The 19,584-nt window shown below is 51.2% G+C and overlaps 2 protein-coding genes across 3 annotated transcripts; both read right to left on the bottom strand.

Moving 5' to 3' along the window:
• Positions 1-1,994: 1,994 nt before the first annotated feature.
• Positions 1,995-11,075, bottom strand: LOC148820743 (heme-binding protein 2-like). Its single transcript, XM_088933015.1, has 7 exons — positions 10,723-11,075; positions 8,293-8,349; positions 7,340-7,427; positions 6,926-7,046; positions 6,259-6,398; positions 5,265-5,428; positions 1,995-4,325 (listed from the first exon to the last, which is right to left on the bottom strand). Coding segments are annotated over exons 1-7 (681 nt in total). The 5' UTR covers positions 10,725-11,075; the 3' UTR covers positions 1,995-4,216.
• A 534-nt stretch (positions 11,076-11,609) lies between these two features.
• On the bottom strand, positions 11,610-19,072 carry shfl (shiftless antiviral inhibitor of ribosomal frameshifting). 2 transcript variants are annotated; one of them, XM_088933042.1, is made up of 9 exons: positions 18,836-19,072; positions 17,047-17,182; positions 16,197-16,246; positions 15,780-15,863; positions 15,055-15,099; positions 14,127-14,282; positions 13,586-13,689; positions 13,102-13,250; positions 11,610-12,431 (listed from the first exon to the last, which is right to left on the bottom strand). In XM_088933042.1, exons 1-9 carry the CDS (start codon positions 18,866-18,868, stop codon positions 12,208-12,210), a joined length of 981 nt encoding a protein of 326 aa, XP_088789168.1. In that variant the 5' UTR covers positions 18,869-19,072; the 3' UTR covers positions 11,610-12,207. The 2 variants fall into 2 exon arrangements, with proteins under 2 accessions (XP_088789168.1, XP_088789169.1); XM_088933043.1 differs by having other exon boundaries at positions 15,055-15,096; positions 18,836-19,047.
• Between the last annotated feature and the right edge of the window lie 512 nt (positions 19,073-19,584).

Raw genomic sequence — 19,584 nt, forward strand, 5'->3', positions numbered from 1 at the left:
AGCCAGTTGTATCAGGCTGCTGTTTGGCAAGAGAGAGCATCTGAAGTCCTTGTGAAGTAAGGACACTGTTTAGCACTGTTCTGCAGAGGCTACTCTGGTGTGTTCTCTGTAAATCAGTGCTTTGTGTGTTAGTACCAGTCCCCGGTAACCAGATCGCATAGAGTCACAATGTATTGACTGACGCTCGGATCTCCCAGGCTCCCAGAGCTTGCCACTGGCTATCCGGTGTAATTAGGCCATTGTAGCACAGTGGCTTGATGGAGTCATTTTACCATCTCAGAGTTTCATCTTCGTATGCCAGGGGCATTCCTTCACACTGTCCTGTCTGCACAGACACCCTGCCGTGCGGAAGGATCAATTCTGGGAGAAAAAAAAAATCCTAATCCTAAAGAAAAAGATTCTGAACTGTAATGTGCAGAATATGTTCATGCAAGTTATGATTCGGGGTCCAGTACAGCCCAGAGGCAGTGATACCACAGTAGCATAAAAGAAAATCCTAGAACTGGATACACAAGCTTATAGGGAAGAGTAACTCACAGCAATAACAATAACAGTAGCTGCAGGACACATGGGAAATTACATTAAAATGAACATCCGCATGCATACAGCTGCAGTGCAAATACACTGGTCTCAAATTCCAGTGAAGAGGCGATTCCTTGCAGATTTCAAAACACAATAAATTCACACAGAGCCTGCCACATTGTTTCGTTCTTTTTAAATGAATGGCTTAGGCAGATCAGCATCCACAGCGACAGCTTGAAGAGCTGGCCATTTACACAGAACAGCATTAAAGCCTGAATTAACCTGCGCAACCCAGGTAGGGTTTCAACCTGCAACCTGGTGGCGAGTTCAGAGCTGTAACCAACACACCACAACGGTGCTGGTCACAATTAACACCATTGTATCACAGGGAAGAAGACGCTGTGTTCACAGTGCAGCTCATATCCTACTTCACTGCCGCAAAGACCTTAAGGCTTACAGCGTGTTCCACTTCCTTGCCAACTGCAAGATTCAACCCCAGACTGCTGCTGTGGGAGGTTTCTCCAAGGGATTTGCATTCCAGAAGCCAAAGGCATCATCACAGGAGATGCCCACCGGAGACCCGATTCACACCAAGGGCAAAACCCGTTAATCCATTTAGCACAGTGCAAATTTTGCACACATGCCTTCAACCAATCCACAAATCTGAGACAACATCACCATAGGAAAGGGCAGAGCTATAAATTCATAGCTGCAGCTTATCAACGCATCCCAGCGCCTGCCCACAGCCAGAACCAGACAAAATGATTCGACAGGACAATACGTTCAATCCTTTTCTCCATGCAAAATGTGCAACAAGAAGGGGTCTGATATCATTGCAGGGCACTGTGGCACGTGTGCATGTGTGAGTGTGTGTGCGTGTGTGTGTGTGCACGTGAATGTTTTCTGGTTCCCTGAAACTGGACTGGCCACCACTGACTTTCAGAGCGAGGGACTGGAGTGTGAGATGGAAGGAGACAGGCCAGAGAGTTAGAGAGAGTGATTGTCTGTGCGGATGAACAGTCCTGCTGTGAACAGCTCAGTTTACAGAGATCTATCAGACACAATAGCTATTTTCACAGTCACTGTTTGCTTTTCTAATAATGCCGCAGCGTACAGTCGCCTCAGGAACGCCCTGCAAATAGTTGATGGCTCTTAAAGAGGTTAATAAATGAACAGATCAACCACAAACATATCTGAGTGAGAAGAGCTGCCTTTATCTGGACCTTCAGGGTTCTGGTTGGTTATTGCATTTTTAAGCAGTTCATTGCATACGTCTTGAACATTACCAAGTGTACTGCTACTGCCACTGGTGCTTTAGTGACTTCACTGGTTTATATAAAACACAGCTTAGTTTCTCACTCAATCTCAGTGTAATACTATGAAACATTTTAAAAAATTGTGCAAGAAAGAAATGTTTTAAATATATGTAGCATGCAATATGTTCTATACACAAGGAATAAACTGCAAAAAGATTTGATTTCATATGTGTGTTTATTTTAGTTACAATATGTGAAACATAATGATTATGCTTTTTTTAACATGTACAAAAGAACAATTGCACAAAAAAAGACGTTGATCTTTCAGTCAGTTCACATCGTCTGAACGTTGAACTAAAAAAAACCCGTTCTGTAATAATGTATTGTCCGAGAGAGTTAAATTGAGGAACATTAAAGTTTTCAGGAGTAGACTGAAAGAAGACTAAAGACTTCCCTCTGCTGGCGCATAGGAGCACCTGCAGTGGGATGTTAGAATGCACCCTGCTCAATTGCAATGCTGTTGCTATCAGCTGACACTGGAGCTGGGAAATTAATTCTGGGACTCATGTGCACTGGACAGTGGGGAGCTTCTGAAGTCAGAGCAGTCCTGTCTAGCTGTGCATCTACCCTTACATAAATAAAGCTGCAAACGAGAGCAGGCCATTCAGCCAGTCTTGGGCATTTCATAACTTTAGGTCCATCTTTTCCTTCAAATTGCAAAAGAGCCTTAAGTTTGCACCTTACCTGCCTGTCTCGGAAGTCCAGTTCCAGACGCCCTTAAAAAATATATTTTTTGTTAAGCTGACCAAAACAAAACGCAATATTCTAAACAAGGTCTTACAGATAAGACATGAGCTTGGGCTGAATATAAATTGAAATGTTTTGCTCTACACCCAGGCTTTCCCCAGCATGGCGTGATGATGACTGAGGACAGCCTGAGAAGAATCTATACAAACACCCTCCCTGCAGCTCCGTTCCCCAGCGCTGTGCACAGTGTGGGTTCCAACCACCTGGCCCTACTGGCTTTCTGTAATGCCCCACTTGCTGCTTCTGTGTCTACCACTCCCCCCCCTCCCCCCTCCCCCCTTTCTGCCTGCAAATTGAACTCGTTTGCTAATTAGAATGGAATCTAAGTCACTGATATGAATCGGAAAGAAGACTGCACCTAAAATTTGTGCATGCATGTATATGTACCATTTTGAATCTGTGGATGCATGCATCTGTGTATGGGTGTATCTGTGTATCTGTGCGTGTATGTGTGCATGCGTGTGCATGTAACTGTGGCCGTATGCATGTGTGAAGAAATTCAATGTGCAGAGACAGATGGGTTGAGTGTGTCCCAGCGACGCAGACTGGCAGAAGAAACGCTCAGAACTACTGCACCCAGGAAAGAGAGACAGCAAGAGCTCTGTACCGGTGTATAGGAAAGCACATTTATTGCATCGCGGGGCAGGAATGATTGTGGCTGCTTCCACTTTGTGCCTCACTGGGTACTGACCTGTGTCTTGACTGAGTGTATTCACAGAAGCGAGAGGGCTTGGAAGCACAGGCTGAGAACAGCTCACATGTGTAGCGCACACCCACACACCTCAGGGACCTTAGGCTTCTGTAAATGTTGACTGGATACTGAACAGGTTTCTTTTAACCCCCTGAACAAAACCCGCTGAGCACTGGGGTTGGGAGGAAGATTAATACCAGGATTCGGGTGTGGAAGATTCTTACGATTTGTTTCCGTTTTAGATATCAGGGCCAAGGTATAAACAAAAGCTGAAGAAAATTACAAATTAAAAACTGAACCTGAATTCCTTTGCTCGGCTGTGTGGCTCAGGGGTGTCAGACTCAACTCCTTGGCGAAGCCAGTGTGGTTTGTGTTCCAACCCGAGCAGCCAAATTAAACATTTCACCTGTTCTTAATCAGGGAACCACTAGGTTTTTAATGGTTGGCTGCTGACAACATTCCTTTAATTAAAGAGACAGTCACCTGTGAAACACCTGGGAGCCTGGCTGGAGTCCCTCTCCCAGTGCAAGTTAATTAGTAAGGGGCGATGCCTGGCTCTCTGGGAATGGAGTTTGACTCCCTGCTTGTAGATCCTAGAGTCTTGTGCCGATTGCCTGTAATTCTGAGGGATGCGATTCCTCACAGTGATGCCGGCGCAGACAGGGAGCAGTGCAGATCCTCGACGTTCTAGCGCTAGTGTCTCTCTTCGCACCCGAACCCCTGAACTCGAATCCACGCCTCAGCGGCTTGACTGACCCCTGAATCTTTAATCGTTCCGACTGCGGGAGATGACGTGACGAAGGACGGGCTGGGGAGGAGAGCAGGGCGCGGGCTCAGCTCTGTGAATGCACTCCAAGCTGTGGGGATGAGAAGCTTTGCGGTGTGGGTCCAGGACGCCCTGCGCACGTTTCCTGTTCCCTCCCTCCCTGGACGGCTGAGCTCAGGCGGACACTGTGGCATCGCTGGGGGTCTCCTCCTGCGTCGCGCAGACCAGCTCCCCCTTAGAGATGTACCACACCTCGTTGCGTCGGTTGAGCAGTTTCATAGGGCTGCAAGTGAGCACCACACACAAGAGAGGAGATGCCGTTACTGCGCACACCACTAGAGGGAGCCATTATCCCTGAAAGAGCATCGCCCGACTGCCACCTGATCGCAGTCCTCAGGGGTCTGTGCTTCAGTGCTGATGCTATGCAATTATGACACATCTCACCTGCTGAGTTCCACTGCCAGGGGTGTGATATCAAGGCAGTGTCCACTAGAGGGCGTTACTGGTCCTAGGTTAGTAATAGATAAGAGGCGTCTTGTCGCTGTGCTCTGTGTCACTGTCACGAGTCACTAGCATGATAATAATCAGGGGAATGTCTGAATGTGCACAGGGGAAGCGGTCTGCTGGTTAGTTGGCAGGCCAGGGCACAGTGGGTTGCCCAAGATCAGCAGGTGAATCGGTCTACTGAGATACGTGCTCAGCTGTGGGAGCAGGTTGTACTCACTTCAGAGGAAACAGCCTCTCTCCTGGGTGTGAGGAGGGCTGGGGAGGACTGTTAGTTTGTGCCCCAGCGTCAGTGAACTATCTGAGCTCATGAGTTCGAGGGAAGTCCTGTGTTTGTGATAATTTTACTGTGGGAAACAGCTTCCCAGCATTGACACGATATTCATGAACCGTAAAATCAATTAAAGAAAAGCTGTACAAAGAGGAGCAATCAAAACCAAAATAAATCACTTAAAATATCAATTGAGGCAACAAAAGGTTTAGAAATTGCAAATCTTAGGTGAATTGTTACCACCAAAGGGCCTGTCTGCAATACACAAAGCAAGTTTATGAGAAACGTGTTATCCTTAATTTTAACTCAGCTCCAGACATGTCAGGTTATAATGAAAAAAAGATGTGAGCTGCTCATATATATAACCAAACCCTGATGGACCCTACAGTGGATCTGAGTGATGGGACTGCGCCCCCTGCGCTGACAAGGTGAGAAGGCCGATGGTACCTTTGGTAGCCCACGCCGTAGTGGAAGACATTGTGGTAGGAGGCCTGGGTGTTGTTCAGCTCTTTGGCCAGCAGGCGGGAGTAGAGCTTAGAGGTCATGGACAACATCCAGCCCCCATAGCTCTTCACATAGACGGTCATCTCCGGCATGTCAGTGAAGTAGACCTGCAGACCAGGCCAGAACAGCTCAAGACCATGCACTATACCTGCTTTTTCATGGTTTACAGTGATAGAATTGCATGCACATATATGAATATGACTTTTCCCCTAATATAAAAAACAATAGCTACCAGCAGCTATATCACCCTGCAACTCACAACTGGCAGCCCACTGACCTCAGCAGGTGTGAGCCTGGCCAGTACCTGGATGGGAGACCTCCTGGGGAAAAACTAAGGCTGCTGCCGGTAGAGGTGTTAGTGGGGGCAGCAGGGGCGCTCACCCCACAGTCTGTGTGGGTCCTAATGCCCCAGTATAGCGACGGGGACACTATACTGTAAAAAGGCGCTGTCCTTTGGATGAGATGTAAAACTGAGGTCCCGACTCTCTATGGTCATTAAAAATCCCAGGGTGTTTCTTGAAACGAGCAGGGTATAACCACGGCCTCCTGGCCAAATTTCCCATTGGCCCTTACCAATCATGGCCTCCTAATAATCCACATCTCTGAACTGGCTTCATTACTCTGTTCTCCTCCCCACTGATAGCTGGTGTGTGGTGAGTGTACTGGTGCACTATGACTGCTGTCGCATCATCCAGGTGGGGCTGCACATTGGTGGTGGAGGAGGGGAGTCCCCATTAGCTGTAAAGCACTTTGAGTGGAGAGTCCAGAAAAGTGCTATATAAGTGTAAAGAATTATTATTATTATTATTATTATTATTATTATTGTTATTATTATTGTTATTATTATTAATAGCCATTTGAGCTCAGTGTGACAGTGTGAGGCAGGCTGGAAGGTTTTGCTTTAGGGTCTGTGATGATGTCACAATACAAGACTCGCCTCCTCATTGGTCGGCTTGGGGGCTCTCTCCTGATAGGCTGAGGGCAGCAGGAAGCTGATGGTGTACACTGCTGGCTCCAACAGCTTCTTGTCCTCGGGAATGCGGATGATCACAGGGGCGGTCATGTCGATCTTGACTCCTGCACAAACACACGAGAAGAAAAATCATCCCTGAGGAGACTGGATGGTGATTCAGTTCATACTGAGAATATGAGAAATGAAAGACAAGTAAGCCCATCATGCTTGTTTGGCAGGTAATTGATCTGAGGAGGCACAGAGGTTAGCATCGCTTTGGGTGTTATCTGTATGGAGTTTGTATGTTCACCCCCTGTTTGCATGGGTTTCCCCCCCACAGTCCAAAGACATATTGGTGGGTTGACTGGCTTCTGGGAAAGTTGGCCCTGTCGTGTTCGTCTGGGTCTGTGTGTGTGTCCTGCAATGGACTGGCATCCCATCCAGGGTGTATCCTGCCCTGCACCTGTTGCTTGCTGCCATGCTAACCTGGACCCAGAAATTTCTTGAAAGAAGCACAGTGCTGGTTCTATTCTTGCATTGTTTCTATTCTTGCATTGTGGAAATAAAGTGCTCTCGTCTCTTGAGCAATAGCTGTCTGGGCTTCGGTTCAGGTCTGGCGCCCCCTGCTGACAGCCGGCGTTAGTGATCTCACCGTCCTCATTGGCCCCAGTGATGTATTTATAGAGCTTCATGAAGCCCTTTCCCGCGGCCGTCTCCAGGAAGTAGGCCTGCACGTCCGTAGACACCCACTTCGTAGCGTCATAGTGGCGCACCTGCGACACAGACACACCTGTCGCTCACACTGCCGGTGGCTCTGGGGAGACTCCTTCTAACGCTGCACTGAGATTTGCAGAACTTGGGCCTCGGGTTTGTGCAAAACACAGCCCCAGCCAATCAATCTAGTTAGTTAAGAACTCATCTGGATCCATATGGATCTGCAAGGACCTGATCTAAGACAAGAATACATGTTGTCCATCAGAAATGCAAACAGTCTGTACCTGAACTAAGCAACCAAATGCACTTCAGGAACAAGTGTAAGAAGACTTTGCGAGAGAGGGGATCTCACCTCATAGTTCGGCGTTTTGCAGATCAGGTCGAAAAAAAGACACTCCTTGGTCTCTGTACAAAAGCTAGACTCGCTGGAATTGCTCGGGCTGGGTAAAGGAAGCACAAACGGCGAAAAGCAATGAAAGAAACTCTCGGCCTCGCGACAAAAACACAGCCGTCGTGAACGAAACACCTGACATGAATACTCGCACCTGACATGAAATCAGTTTAGTGGGGGCTGCTATCACGCAGCGCTGGGGCCCTGGGCTCAATTGCTGGGGTGCTATCTGTGTGGAGCTCGCATGTTCTCCCCATGAACACAGGCTGGTTAGTTGGCCCTGGTGTGAGTGTGTGTCTGTGTGTGCCCTGTGATGGACTGGTGTCCTGTCCAGGGGGTACCCTGCCTTGTGCCCATTGCTTGCCAGGACAGGCTCCAGCTCCCCTGCGACCCTAAACTGGATGGATGCCATTATTCTCACCAGGTCTGTAAACTGGCCAGTACAATGTAGCCTGTCCTATACTGGTTTGTACCCACTGTAAGGAGTCAATGTGGAGGGTCTGTGTCTGCGAATGTGCTGTGGGAGCTGGAGAGAGGGCTGAACAAAATCAGAGAAACAGGGAAATGACGCAGAGAGATACGGGAGTGAAGCTGAGACACACAGGGATGAAGCTGGGGGATACAAGAAACAGCTGAAGATGTTCTGTGTGGACCCTTCTACCGGGCGGAGAAGTGAGTGTGCGGGAGGGAGAGGTCTGGAGGGCGGAGAGGAGTGTGAAGGCCTGTTTGCTGGACGGAGCTGGTCTTCAGTTGTTTCTTGTATCGCCCAGCTTCACTGCCGTATCTCTCTGCGTGAGTTACGCCGAGTCAGTGTGGGGGGGTCTGTGGCTGGGAACAGGGCGCTGGAGTCTGGAGAGGAGGTGCTCCTTCTTCACGCTGGGAGTAAGAGAGAGCCGGGCCGGCCCGGTCCTTACCCCACGGCCGCGTCGGATACCAGGAAGAGCGCAAACACGGCCAGTCCCGCCAGCGCCCTGGAGGAGAGGAGGAGGAGGGAGAACGGACATGAGCGTCCGGAAAGCGGTCCTTCCCAGCTCTCGCGCCGGAGCGGGACCTGCTGCCAGCCGCATGGCGGAGCAGAGCGGGCCGACCTCATCGCTTACGCTGGATTACAGACACTTCCTGCAGAGCTTCATAAAACACAGACACTTATTTTGTCATGCTTAAGAGGTCTCTAATGAAACAGTCTGGATGATCTATTTGAAAGGTTTTCAGAAATGTCAATTTTCCCCACTATTATCAAATAAATATTGTAGCCTTTTGTGGCTGTGAGCTTACTCTGGGCCAGAGCTCGTTTGCGATCAGGCGATTCTGTCCAGGCAACGTCTTCGGTGAAAGCAATAATTCCAGAAGCCAGCACCGTACATCATAAATACAGTAACGGCACCGAAACAGATCGGACGTGCCCACTCTGTGCTAGATGTTTCCTGCTGCTCTTGCTGACTGCGCCGGTTTACACAGGCACACAGAAACGCTGAGTCACACCAGGATCAGGTGTCGGGGCCACACGCTGACCGCAGAGAAACCAGCTGACCGCTCTGTGCCAGCCTGTGGGCCCTGCAGAGGACGTGCCAGTGCCAGGCTGCAGAGCGCCAGCCCTGCCTGACACAGACGCACAGGCCAGGCCAGGCCAGGCCAGGCCAGGCCAGGCCAGGCCAGGCGGTACTGCAGTGTCACTGCCTGGCTGTCCTTCATCCACGATTCCCCCAACAGCCTCTCCGAGTCCCACATCTCTACCTGTTGCCTTTACATGGGCTTCCCCAAGAGCAGCTGGCCCAGCCGATATTCCCCAATGGATGTTTAGGGGGAAAAAAAGACATTTTAATTGCATATATGGCTGTGCACGCTAGCGCTATCAATTAGAATGGATAGCAACTCCGCCTTAAACCCATACTGTTATTATTTCTGTTACAGAATGCAAAATTATTCGGTTATTCCAAAGCGAGCTGGCGGGCCGAGGCGTGCTCGGTACTTTTCCGATGGCTCACCACTCGCACAGCTGCTATCAACTCAGGTGCCGGGGGTGTACTGTAGATCGGACAGGGGAAAGCTGAATTCAATATTTCCATCAGTCCCTCGGCGACGCCCAGAATTGCTACAACAGTTCTTGACCTGAAAGTCTCCGGTGCCCTGTCGTCGAGGGCAACTCGATAGCAGGTTCTCTGCACCCGGAAATCTGAGAACTGCTTAGCTAACACGGGACCTGCGCCCGGACTGCCGCCTGTCTCCCGGCCGCGGTCGCCTACAAGCCCACGGAGAAATGAGTCCACTGAGGAAAATTAGCTTTCCTGCATCAGTCTTGTTCCACATTCAGATGCATACACGCTACACCGCAAGATAATCCATTGTTAACCGCCAGTGCTACGTCAGATACAGAGCAACGTTTGTAATCGAAGAACTGCGGTGTTTCATACGCAGGTGAGGTGCGGGTCTACTCCCTGTCAAGACACTGACGACACGGTCGCGGTTATGAGAGCGGGGGGGTCATGAGCCCACATCTGTGACTTCACCTCCGGAGCTCTGACCACGTTTAGCGATTCCTATTCCTCCGTTCACGACGCACAGCCTCTCGGAGTCACTCATAAACTCTTTTTACCGTAACCCGGGTTTAAGTCCTGATGCACGGTAAGGTTCTTAAGAATGATCTAAGCACTAGCAGAGCAAGTCAAAGGTTTCTGACCACAACCAAGTACTCCTCTCCAACGCAGACACACAACGGGGCAAATGCAGTTATTTTAATCGCGAATATTGATCACCCAAATAAAATCTAAGATCTTGGAAACAGATCCGTTTCATCCCGGCCTCCCACCACAGGCGAGCTGAATAGGATGAAACAGCAGTAAGACAGCCTAATGGATCGGTCAGCTACATTCAGCAGGGACGTGTTAAACCAGAGTCAATTCCATATGGAGATGACACCTTCAGAAGGAGTGCCTTTTTAGACAGCGGAGCAATAGAATTCAGAATAGCGGATCAGCGCTTCTTTGCTCCAACAAAGTCGGAAATCCGTCAGAAATTAACTTTGCGATTACAATATATTCTGGTAGCGGGCGCAGAACGGATTTTCCTACACTGAAGGAGAAAGGCTTCGCGCTTCACCGCGCGCATTTCAAAGGACGAGTTGGAAAGGACGGCACCGAGGCCGGAGCCCGGGTCTCGTCGCCGTCTCTGCCCGGTCTCGGCACTGGGGCTCCGCAGCTTGAGGGCTCCGCAAGGCGCTGGTCTGAGGATACCGCCGCGAAACGAGACGAGGTCAGAGGACACAGCCACGGCAGAAGCGCCGCGACAGTACTGCGGTCTGCATGCCGAAAAAGCTCGTGGTTTTAAGAAAAGGGCTCCGTACTCACATTTCCGAGAAGTTCCGCGGGCAGTCCCTGTCTTCGCTCCTGCGTGTGAAACGGGCTGTGATGCGCGGCGCAGTGCGGTCCCTGCGTGTCGACTCCTGCCCGGGGAGGCGCGGTTAAATAGCTCGCTTGCGAGCCGCGTGTCTGTGAGGCCCCATCCCCAAAACAGCGCACACAGCCAGTGAGGACAGGAATGAGCAAGAGAGAGGGAGGCTATTGGCCGCCGAGGAGGAGTTTCTAACTCCAGAATAAACAAAAGCCCCGTTTTTACGCAACGAGAGAAAAAAAAGTCACTTTGAAAGGGGTAGCATCTTTGTGAAAGCTGTTTTTTTCCCTACACTAAAAAAAAGTCTTATGAAATAGGTTACATAACGGCATATTGGATTGCAGCCCGCAGTGCGTCGGGGTCAACATCCGGCCTTGGCGTTGGTAGGAGTGATTTTGTCATTTCTATTTTTTCTTTTTTAACCGGAGGGTTCAATTGTCTTGTATTTCAGAGACTCGATGAAACATCGGCACCCAACTTCCGACACCACTGTGTGTTCCTTCTCCCTCCTCCCGCCCTTTCCTCTCAGTCTTGTACCGCAGCGCAGGGCAGTTATTAAACACAGTGAATCAGGGTGAGGACAGTTCAGTGCAGTTAAACACTGTGACATCAGTGTGAAGAGAGAGTTCAGTGCAGTTAAACAGTAAATCAGGGTGAAGGGAGAGGTCAGTGGAGTTTAACACAAATAATTCATAGTGAAGGGAGAGTTCAGTGCAGTTAAACACTATGACTTCATGGTGAAAGAAGAGTTCAGTGGAGTTAAACGCTTTCCTCCTCCATTTTCCTGAGCATGGTCAGTGTATGCACTCAGCTCAACTCAGCTGTTTGAAAACTTTGATGCAGATTTGTTTAAATTCTGAGTATTGTTCTTTTAATTTCAAGCATGTTTACTGCAATAAAGACGGTCCGTCTTTACAAAAGGTACAAATCCAACAAGTGTATTTTCTCTTGTTCTACTGAGTGCCAGGAGGCGTCCTGACTCTCCTAGAACAGTTTTCAAGGAAGCTTGAAAAGGACAAGAGCAACACACACTTGCACCACACACTCCTGCTGGACACCAACAACACACAACAACACAGACCTGCCACACACACTCCCGCTGGACACCCAACAACACACACGCGTGCACAGATGTATGAGCCAGGTGTGGAAGTGGAGACAGCCCACAGCAGGGCAGTCACTGTGCAGGACAGCTCCTTCATGGCAGGGATCATGTCACCACGTCCACCTGCCCCTCCGTACCCAGCTGCAGGCCAGTTCATGCTTTGTGTCTCTGAGCTTTCCTTGCTGCCACCCGTACGGGCTCCTGGCTTGCCAATGCTGGGCAGGCAGGAAGGGTCTGCTGTGATCCAGGCTCTTGATTGTGTGTCTGTGTTGGAGAGGCGGAACAGGTTCCTGTAGCCCCACCCCCTCTATGACTCACAGCAGGCAGACCCCAGCTCCTATTGGGTACTGCTGCCACTGCTGGCCCCGCCCCCCCCCTCTTCCTCCTCGCGGATGTCCTCCATGATGAGCTGGTAGAGGTCGTACAGGCTGCCCTGGCTCAGACAGGTGGCCACCGTGGAGCCCGAGCTGTCGTGCACGGGGCTGGGGTTCACCACCCGCGGCTTGTGATTCCTCGTCCGGCTGCGGGGGTGCACGCACTCCGTCCCGGGAACGTGGGGCTCTGAGAGACACAAAGGGAGACCCCTCAAAATAAAGGGCGCCAAGCTCGGAAATGGAGGGCCATCAGATTGCCATTGCACAGCTGCGGAAATCCATTGCAGCAGTTCAGCACAAGACACTCTGGGTGTATTTACTCCATGCCTGGCAATGGCTGCTGTGCAGTGAGAACCCCGATGACATTCTGACAGTGCCCTTTAAGTCAGACTTGGGCTGTAAAACACTCACTTTAAAACACCATAAATGCAGGAAATCGATTAATTGATTACAATTACAATATGAGCAAGGGAAAGGTGTTCGCTATTGAGAACAACCTCCCAATAAAAACAAAATGGTTTAGTAAAAAATGAGGTAAGCGACAGTTTCACCGTTAGTAAGAAATTGTGCACAAAACCCCAATTTGCTTAAGATCTCCCATCCCAATCAGTAACACTCACCAGCTCTGTGCTCAGTCTGCATTAGGAGGTTACTGGGAGTGGTGAGTAAGCACCAATATTCATCTCGGCAAAGACACCATCCTTACTGTGCGACATTCTCATACTGCAATACTGAACGGCAGCCATGTGGTCACCCCAGCAAACGCCCACCCTGGATGGTCAAGCTAGACCACCCTCCCTGCCCCTTCGGTCAAGGGCGATAGAGAGGACAGGCCCTCCCGCGTATGCTCTCTTTACCCTGCCGGTTGTAGCAGTCCTCAGCGCAGCAGCTGTGCTGGTTCCTGTGTCTTGGGCCGTTGCTGCGCCGGGGGGGCAGGATCCGGATGGGTAAAATCGGGATTTGGCAGGTGTAGCAGGGGGAGCCTACGTCCATCCTCCCGAAACCTCTGGTGGGACAAAACGAAGTGGGCAGGGGGGAGGGGCCGTAGAGAAACACTTTCTGCCCACGACCAGCCACACCAGAATGCAGCTGCATGTTTGTGGCACCAGGGGGCGCTAGGAAGAGAGCCTGAGCTCAGCTGGGAAAGAAAAAGCTCAACTCAAGAGTGTTCCACTTCTCACATATACAGTAGAGTGACTAGAGGAGCAAATAAGGACATTACTCTGCTGGGACTAGCCCACACAGTAATTTGAGCTATCACTGTTGCAGAAGTGAAGTGATAAACAATGTATGTAAAAGTGCCCTACACACTGCTTTTAAGCACGCTAGGTCTTTCTTTACCTGAAGGTGCGGTTACAGCGGTGGCAGTGAAACTCTGCGATGCCCCACATTAGATTAGGGGGCACAGGGTCATACTTCGTCCTGCATCCATGACAGCGAGACACCTGGGACACAGAGGGGAAACGGGGGGGAATGTTACAGACCACCACCCCCTAGGAAACACACCTGGGATCTGTCTGGGATCCAGGATATGTCTGGCCCTGATCTAATGATCCTACCTGCTTCCGCTGATCCTACTCTCTTCCACTGATCCTACCCTGATCTGCTGATCCTGCTTTCTTCTGCTGATCCTACTTTCTTCCGCTGATCCTACCCTGATCTGCTGATCCTGCTTTCTTCTGCTGATCCTACTTTCTTCCGCTGATCCTACCCTGATCCAGTGATCCTACCTTCTTCCGCTGATCCTACTTTCTTCCGCTGATCCTACCCTGATCTGCTGATCCTACTTTCTTCCGCTGATCCTACCCTGATCCAGTGATCCTACCTTCTTCCGCTGATCCTACTTTCTTCCGCTGATCCTACCCTGATCCAGTGATCCTACCTCCTTCCGCTGTGGCACACGCCGCCACCAGTCCTTGTCGCAGGGCTGGCAGGCAAACTGGCAGGTTTCAGAAGGGAAGAGGTGGCGCTGGGCGTTATTGAACATCTGCACGTTCTTTTCGGTGAGCGGCAGGCAGCGCAGGCGATCAGCGATCTCCTGCCAGCCAGAGACACACAAGCACACCTTCCCCATGAAGAACAATGCTCTTCCAGTGAGTGATTAATGTGCGCACTAATACTGTTCCAATGAGTGAGTAATCTGCGCACTAATACTGTTCCAATGAGTGATTAATGTGCGGACAAATACTGTTCCAAAGAGTGATTAATGTGCGCACTAATACTGTTCCAATGAGTGATAAATGTGCGCACTAATACTGTTCCAATGAGTGATTAATGTGCACACTAATACTGTTCCAATGAGTGATTATGTGCGCACTAATACTGTTCCAAAGTGTGATAAATGTGCGCACTAATACTGTTCCAAAGTGTGATAAATGTGCGCACTAATACTGTTCCAATGAGTAATTAATGTGCGCACTAATACTGTTCCAAAGTGTGATAAATGTGCGCACTAATACTGTTCCAATGAGCAATGTGCGCACTAATACTGTTCCAATGAGTGATAAATGTGCGCACCAATACTGTTCCAATGAGTGATTAATGTGCGCGCTAATACTGTCCCAAAGAGTGATAAATGTGCGCACTAATATTGTTCCAATGAGTGATTAATGTGTGCGCTAATACTGTTCCAATGAGTGATTAATGTGCGCACTAATATTGTTCCAATGACAGGTTAATGTGTGCACTGATACTCTTCTAGTAAGTGACGTGTACGCTAATACTGTTCCAATAAGTGATTAACATGCACTCGTATCCCAGTCCCTAAACACTTACAAAAATACCTAGAGAACAGTAAAGCCAGTCCTTACCTTAATATCACCATCGTCGATGGGAGTCATCTTCTGGGCACTCTGCTGGAGAGAAACAGATAAACGGATGTCCATTGCCGGTTGAGAACGTGAATCCCTTGTGCTAGAGCTCACTTGTCATAGATCAGTGCGTCTGCTGTTTCACTGAAATCTAGACTGATAGGACTGTATCTGGTCAGTAAAATAGCAGAAAATACCATGCTCCAGCCTGGAGAGAGGTCAGAGGTCAGAGGTCACCCCGGCTTCTGCAGCATTAAGTGAGACTGGTCCCTGGACCAGAGGATGGATGGACCTGGAGGATGCTTATCTCTTGCAGGGTTCCCCTTCGGCCACGCCGGTAACTTTTCAAACTAATGGGTTGACAGCAGCAAAGGGGGTACAGTACCTCCCTCAAGGGTACTGATATGGGGACTCAAACCCACAGACCTCCAGTCACATGTCTGCAGCTCTACCCTGGACTGTTCTTGTTAATAAAGTTCTGGCAAGCCAGATACTCGCTCCCTGAAAAGAAGCTGATTCAAACAGCCAGGGTGCATCCCTTCATGTTTTTCTGTCCCTGTTCTCCACCAACACTGGAAGTGTCCCTGCCACTGTGTGCCACTGCACGATACCGGAACAGGACCAACAACAGCCGCTTTGTTTCTCTAAAGCGAGTAGATAAAGCCTCTTTGTTCATCTCGCGTATTGTGCAACCGCAGCGTGACCCTGCAGGGCCGCCAGCGTACCTGCGGGCCCCTGGGCGGGGCTGGGGCCGGGCCTGGGGCGAGCTCCTGGGACTGCTCTTCCGCCTGGAGCTTCTGAACAACGTTCTGAAACGGGACGGGCGCACACAGGCAGGGGGTAGAAAACAGAGGGACGTGAGAGCGGACACAGGGTCAGACTGACGCTGGTCCACAGAGCAGGAGGTCGTCTACAGTGAAACAGTAACCCCCCCCCCTCCCACACACACACACACACACACACGTTTCAGCTCAGCTGAACACCAGCATTCCCCTTCTTCCTTCTCTGTTCTTTCCTTGTCCTCTCTTGCCCCTTTCCTCCCTCTCTCTGCCCCTGTCCTGCCCCTCCATGCTTTCACTCTCCCCCCTTCCTCCCTCCCCGATAGCCAGGCAGCCCCAGTGCACTCTGGGAAGGACCTTTACCCTGACCACCGCGTCTCTCTTCAAGCACATCCTGTCCTCTTCGTCCAGCCCTGCGCAGAAGGGAGAGACCACGATGAGCAGCCCGTCCACCCGGCTGACCGCACACCGAGGCCCTGGCCAGACCTAGGGGGCCAGCAGACCCGGCGGGCCGTGCCGGGAGCACGACACCCACGCCAGCTCCCAGGCCAGAGCCCCCTGGATCCAGCTGCACGGCCAGCGGCTCCAGCGACTGCCTGTGCAGACTCACCACAAATCGTGTGATCTCATCAATCCTGTCTGCCACCATGGGGGACCAGTACTCTTGTTTTGAGGTAAAGGAAGACCAGGAACTAAAAGGCCTGACTTTACAGTGCGGTAGCAAAACCAAATCCCTGTGTCTTCCATCTCGGGGCGGGCGATTCGCTGGCTTTCTTAACCACCCTCGCTGGCGAAGCTGCACCACCCTGTAGTGGTGCCCCAGCCAGAACGGATCACCTGCACGGCACATTCTCGGATTTTCACGCCATCTTCCTGTGCATCGTAGATCTTTTTGCTGCATGTGGGTCTCTCCCAGGGCGGACTGATCGTGTGCGCCACTCACGACTGGAGTCACCAAGCTTCGCTACAGCGGGTCACAATTGGGGGTGTAGGGCAGGTGGAGTGGGATTCTGGTCCTGGAGGTCTTGCTGGTCACTTGGGGGGAGACGTTCACCTCATCCAGCTAAGCCAAGAAGGACCGGTGACCCTCCAAGACCAGAGATGTGCGCCCCCTGGTGTAGGGAATGCGAGCTGCTTGTGTTGAAAAACCCAATGTGTCACAGGTCTAAACCCCTGCCCCCCCCCACCTCCTTCAGCCACACCATCGCCTAACCTCTGTCCTTCATCAGGATGATATCCATGGCGACCAGCTGGTGGTTGTTACCATAGCGACGCATCAGCACCGTGGCGACCTCGATAGAGACCTTGCCGTAGAACTGCTCTCGCAGGCGCCGGACACTCTTCTCCAGCTTGAGGTGGACAAGGAGAAACACAGAGAGTCACTCCGGGGAGTCAGAGAGAGAGGAGCAGACAGGAGGAGACAGGAGAGAGGAGAGGGCTGGAGAGAGGAGGTGAGAGGAGGAGCGAGGAGGCAGGAGAGAGAGGCAGAGTGAGATAAGTGAAGAGCGAGGGAAAGAGAGGAGGAAGCTGGGAGTGTTACTTCATGAACTCTCCTCTTCCTGCAGTGGAGTCGCTCGCTCTACAGACACGCTGGTGGCGCTCTGTCCCGGGACCCGACTGTGAGTCCTGCTGACCCCTGCAGAGACAGACTCCACTCCTTCCATCCACACACTGACAGGCTTAACAAGCACCTAACAGCTGCGGTGCTCAGCCTGCGGGGACGCGAGTCACGGCAGCCCTGGTCCAGTCCAGGTTTTACCAGCCCCCGCCTGCTCGATGTCCACAGCTGCCTTACTTGGAGGGCACTGGCACACCAAGACGAGGAGTTACCAATATCAACACACCCACATCCAATCATACCCTCAGAGCTGGTAAAACCTGAAATGTCAAACTGCTGTGCGCCGGGAGTCTGTGTCCGCGCGGACGCCACACAGGGACGGTGCCTGTTTCTCAGACGTCCGGGACACTGACCCCCAGGCTAACACCTCCCATTTTGGCAGGGCAGGGCTGCATAAGGACACCTTTGCCAGCACACTTCGAAACGCAAACTCAAAGGAAAAACCCGGACAATCGTGTCTCAGCTACCGGCCACCTCTCGCCTCTCTCCCGCCTGGCCCCCAGTGCGCTCCACACCGCTTGCAACGGCAAAAGAAAAATAAACAAGCAAAAAATAAAAGGTGGAGAGTCATTTTCTTACCCCCCCGCCCCCCAGGGAGACCTACAGCAGCCATGACTACAGCACGAGCCCCTACAGCCGTCCAGGGGTGACGGAAGGCGGCACTTCGCCGCTGCCGGTGTCGCCAGGCGACAGACCCGGGCCCTGCCGGGGTGTCCGGCCTGCCTGTTCCCTGTGCAGCTCAGCCCAAGGGATATAGTCCTCGCAGCAGCCAGGCGCCCGGGGTATCTGTTGTGCGCCCACAAGCGCGGTGACCCGAACTGGGGTCAGAGCGTGTGCGCCTTTGGAGATGGACTGAGAGCGGCGGTTTAACGATGTGACACTTCGGTATAAAGTTCGGAGAAGTGCTTTTTTCTTTGCGTGTCACCGCTTTTCAGCCTCCTCTAAAACCTAGACAGACCGACAGACAGGTTTGGAAATAACAGACAGTCGCACAGACCGGTAGACTGACGGTCAACACCAGATAGAGACAGATGGGGAGAAGTTATTTTACGTTTAATAAAAAACGGGGGGCGGGAACTGTACGAGTTCAAAGTGAAGTTACACCGTGGCCTCCCAGCCGTTTTCCGCAAAAACGTGCCTAACAGACTCCACCGATCGTATCCGGTTAGAAAGCCAACGCCGATTCCCCCCTCCCGAGCAAGCAGGAGGGGTGGCGCTGTGGCAAAACCCGTAGTTTAGTCGCAGAATAAGCCGTTGAACTGCGCTGCGGGTTTAAGTAACCGCGGGAAGTGCAGTCGACCAGAAGCACTGGTCCGCAAACCACAATGCAGCAGAAGAAATCAGCAGCAGCAAAGCGGAAAAATAATTGTTCCAAGTGCCCTACCTCCACCACCTCATCCTGAAGCCTGCGAGCCATGGCTCGGGTTGAAGCCGAGTGTGTGTGGCGGACGCGCACGGCCGCTCAGCAGCAGCTGCGGGCTGGTGTTGCTACTATTAACAACTGCCCCCTGGGCGGCGACAGGTCGCCAGCGTTTGCACCCGTTCCTGCTCCTGCAGAAGCGGCCGCTGCCCTGCAGCCCCGAGCGTCTCCTTCACACCTACTTTCGGTTTCACAATGCTCGCTGTCGCAAGCGCGGCTACCGCCACTAGGCGGCGCCATTCCGCCAGGACCGCGCCGTCCGGGCACGAACCGTCAGCTCTGTGGAACTCGAACCCTATACCTCCCTCGTACGAGCGAAGTAAAGACTAAAGCAAAGACTGCTCTGGTCTAACTTTTTTCTTTTACTTCTGTTTAGGGAGGCCATGCGACTCTGGCGCTTTCATCTCGGCAAACAGCGCAATGCTGACTTTGCACACCGACGTCTTTCTGTTAAAAGAAAGGTTTTAAAAGCTCAGTCGTGGCTGCAGGTAAAACGTGGAGTTGTATCCTACGTAAACATCTCAGGCTCACGTCTTGACCCTGGCATTTGTATTGTGACATTTATTTATAACTGATTTTTAAAGAAAAAGATCGGATCACTGAGTTCTAATTTAATTACGAAAGTTCGTTCAATATGTGAACTTTTACTTGTAGTCATTCTAAACTGTGGACCGCAGAATTTTTTTTTAACAAAACGAGCTCCCGATTAATAA

The sequence above is a fragment of the Atractosteus spatula genome, chromosome 14 (genome assembly GCF_055471065.1).
Source record: "Atractosteus spatula isolate fAtrSpa1 chromosome 14, fAtrSpa1.hap1, whole genome shotgun sequence".
Lineage (NCBI taxonomy): Eukaryota > Metazoa > Chordata > Actinopteri > Semionotiformes > Lepisosteidae > Atractosteus > Atractosteus spatula.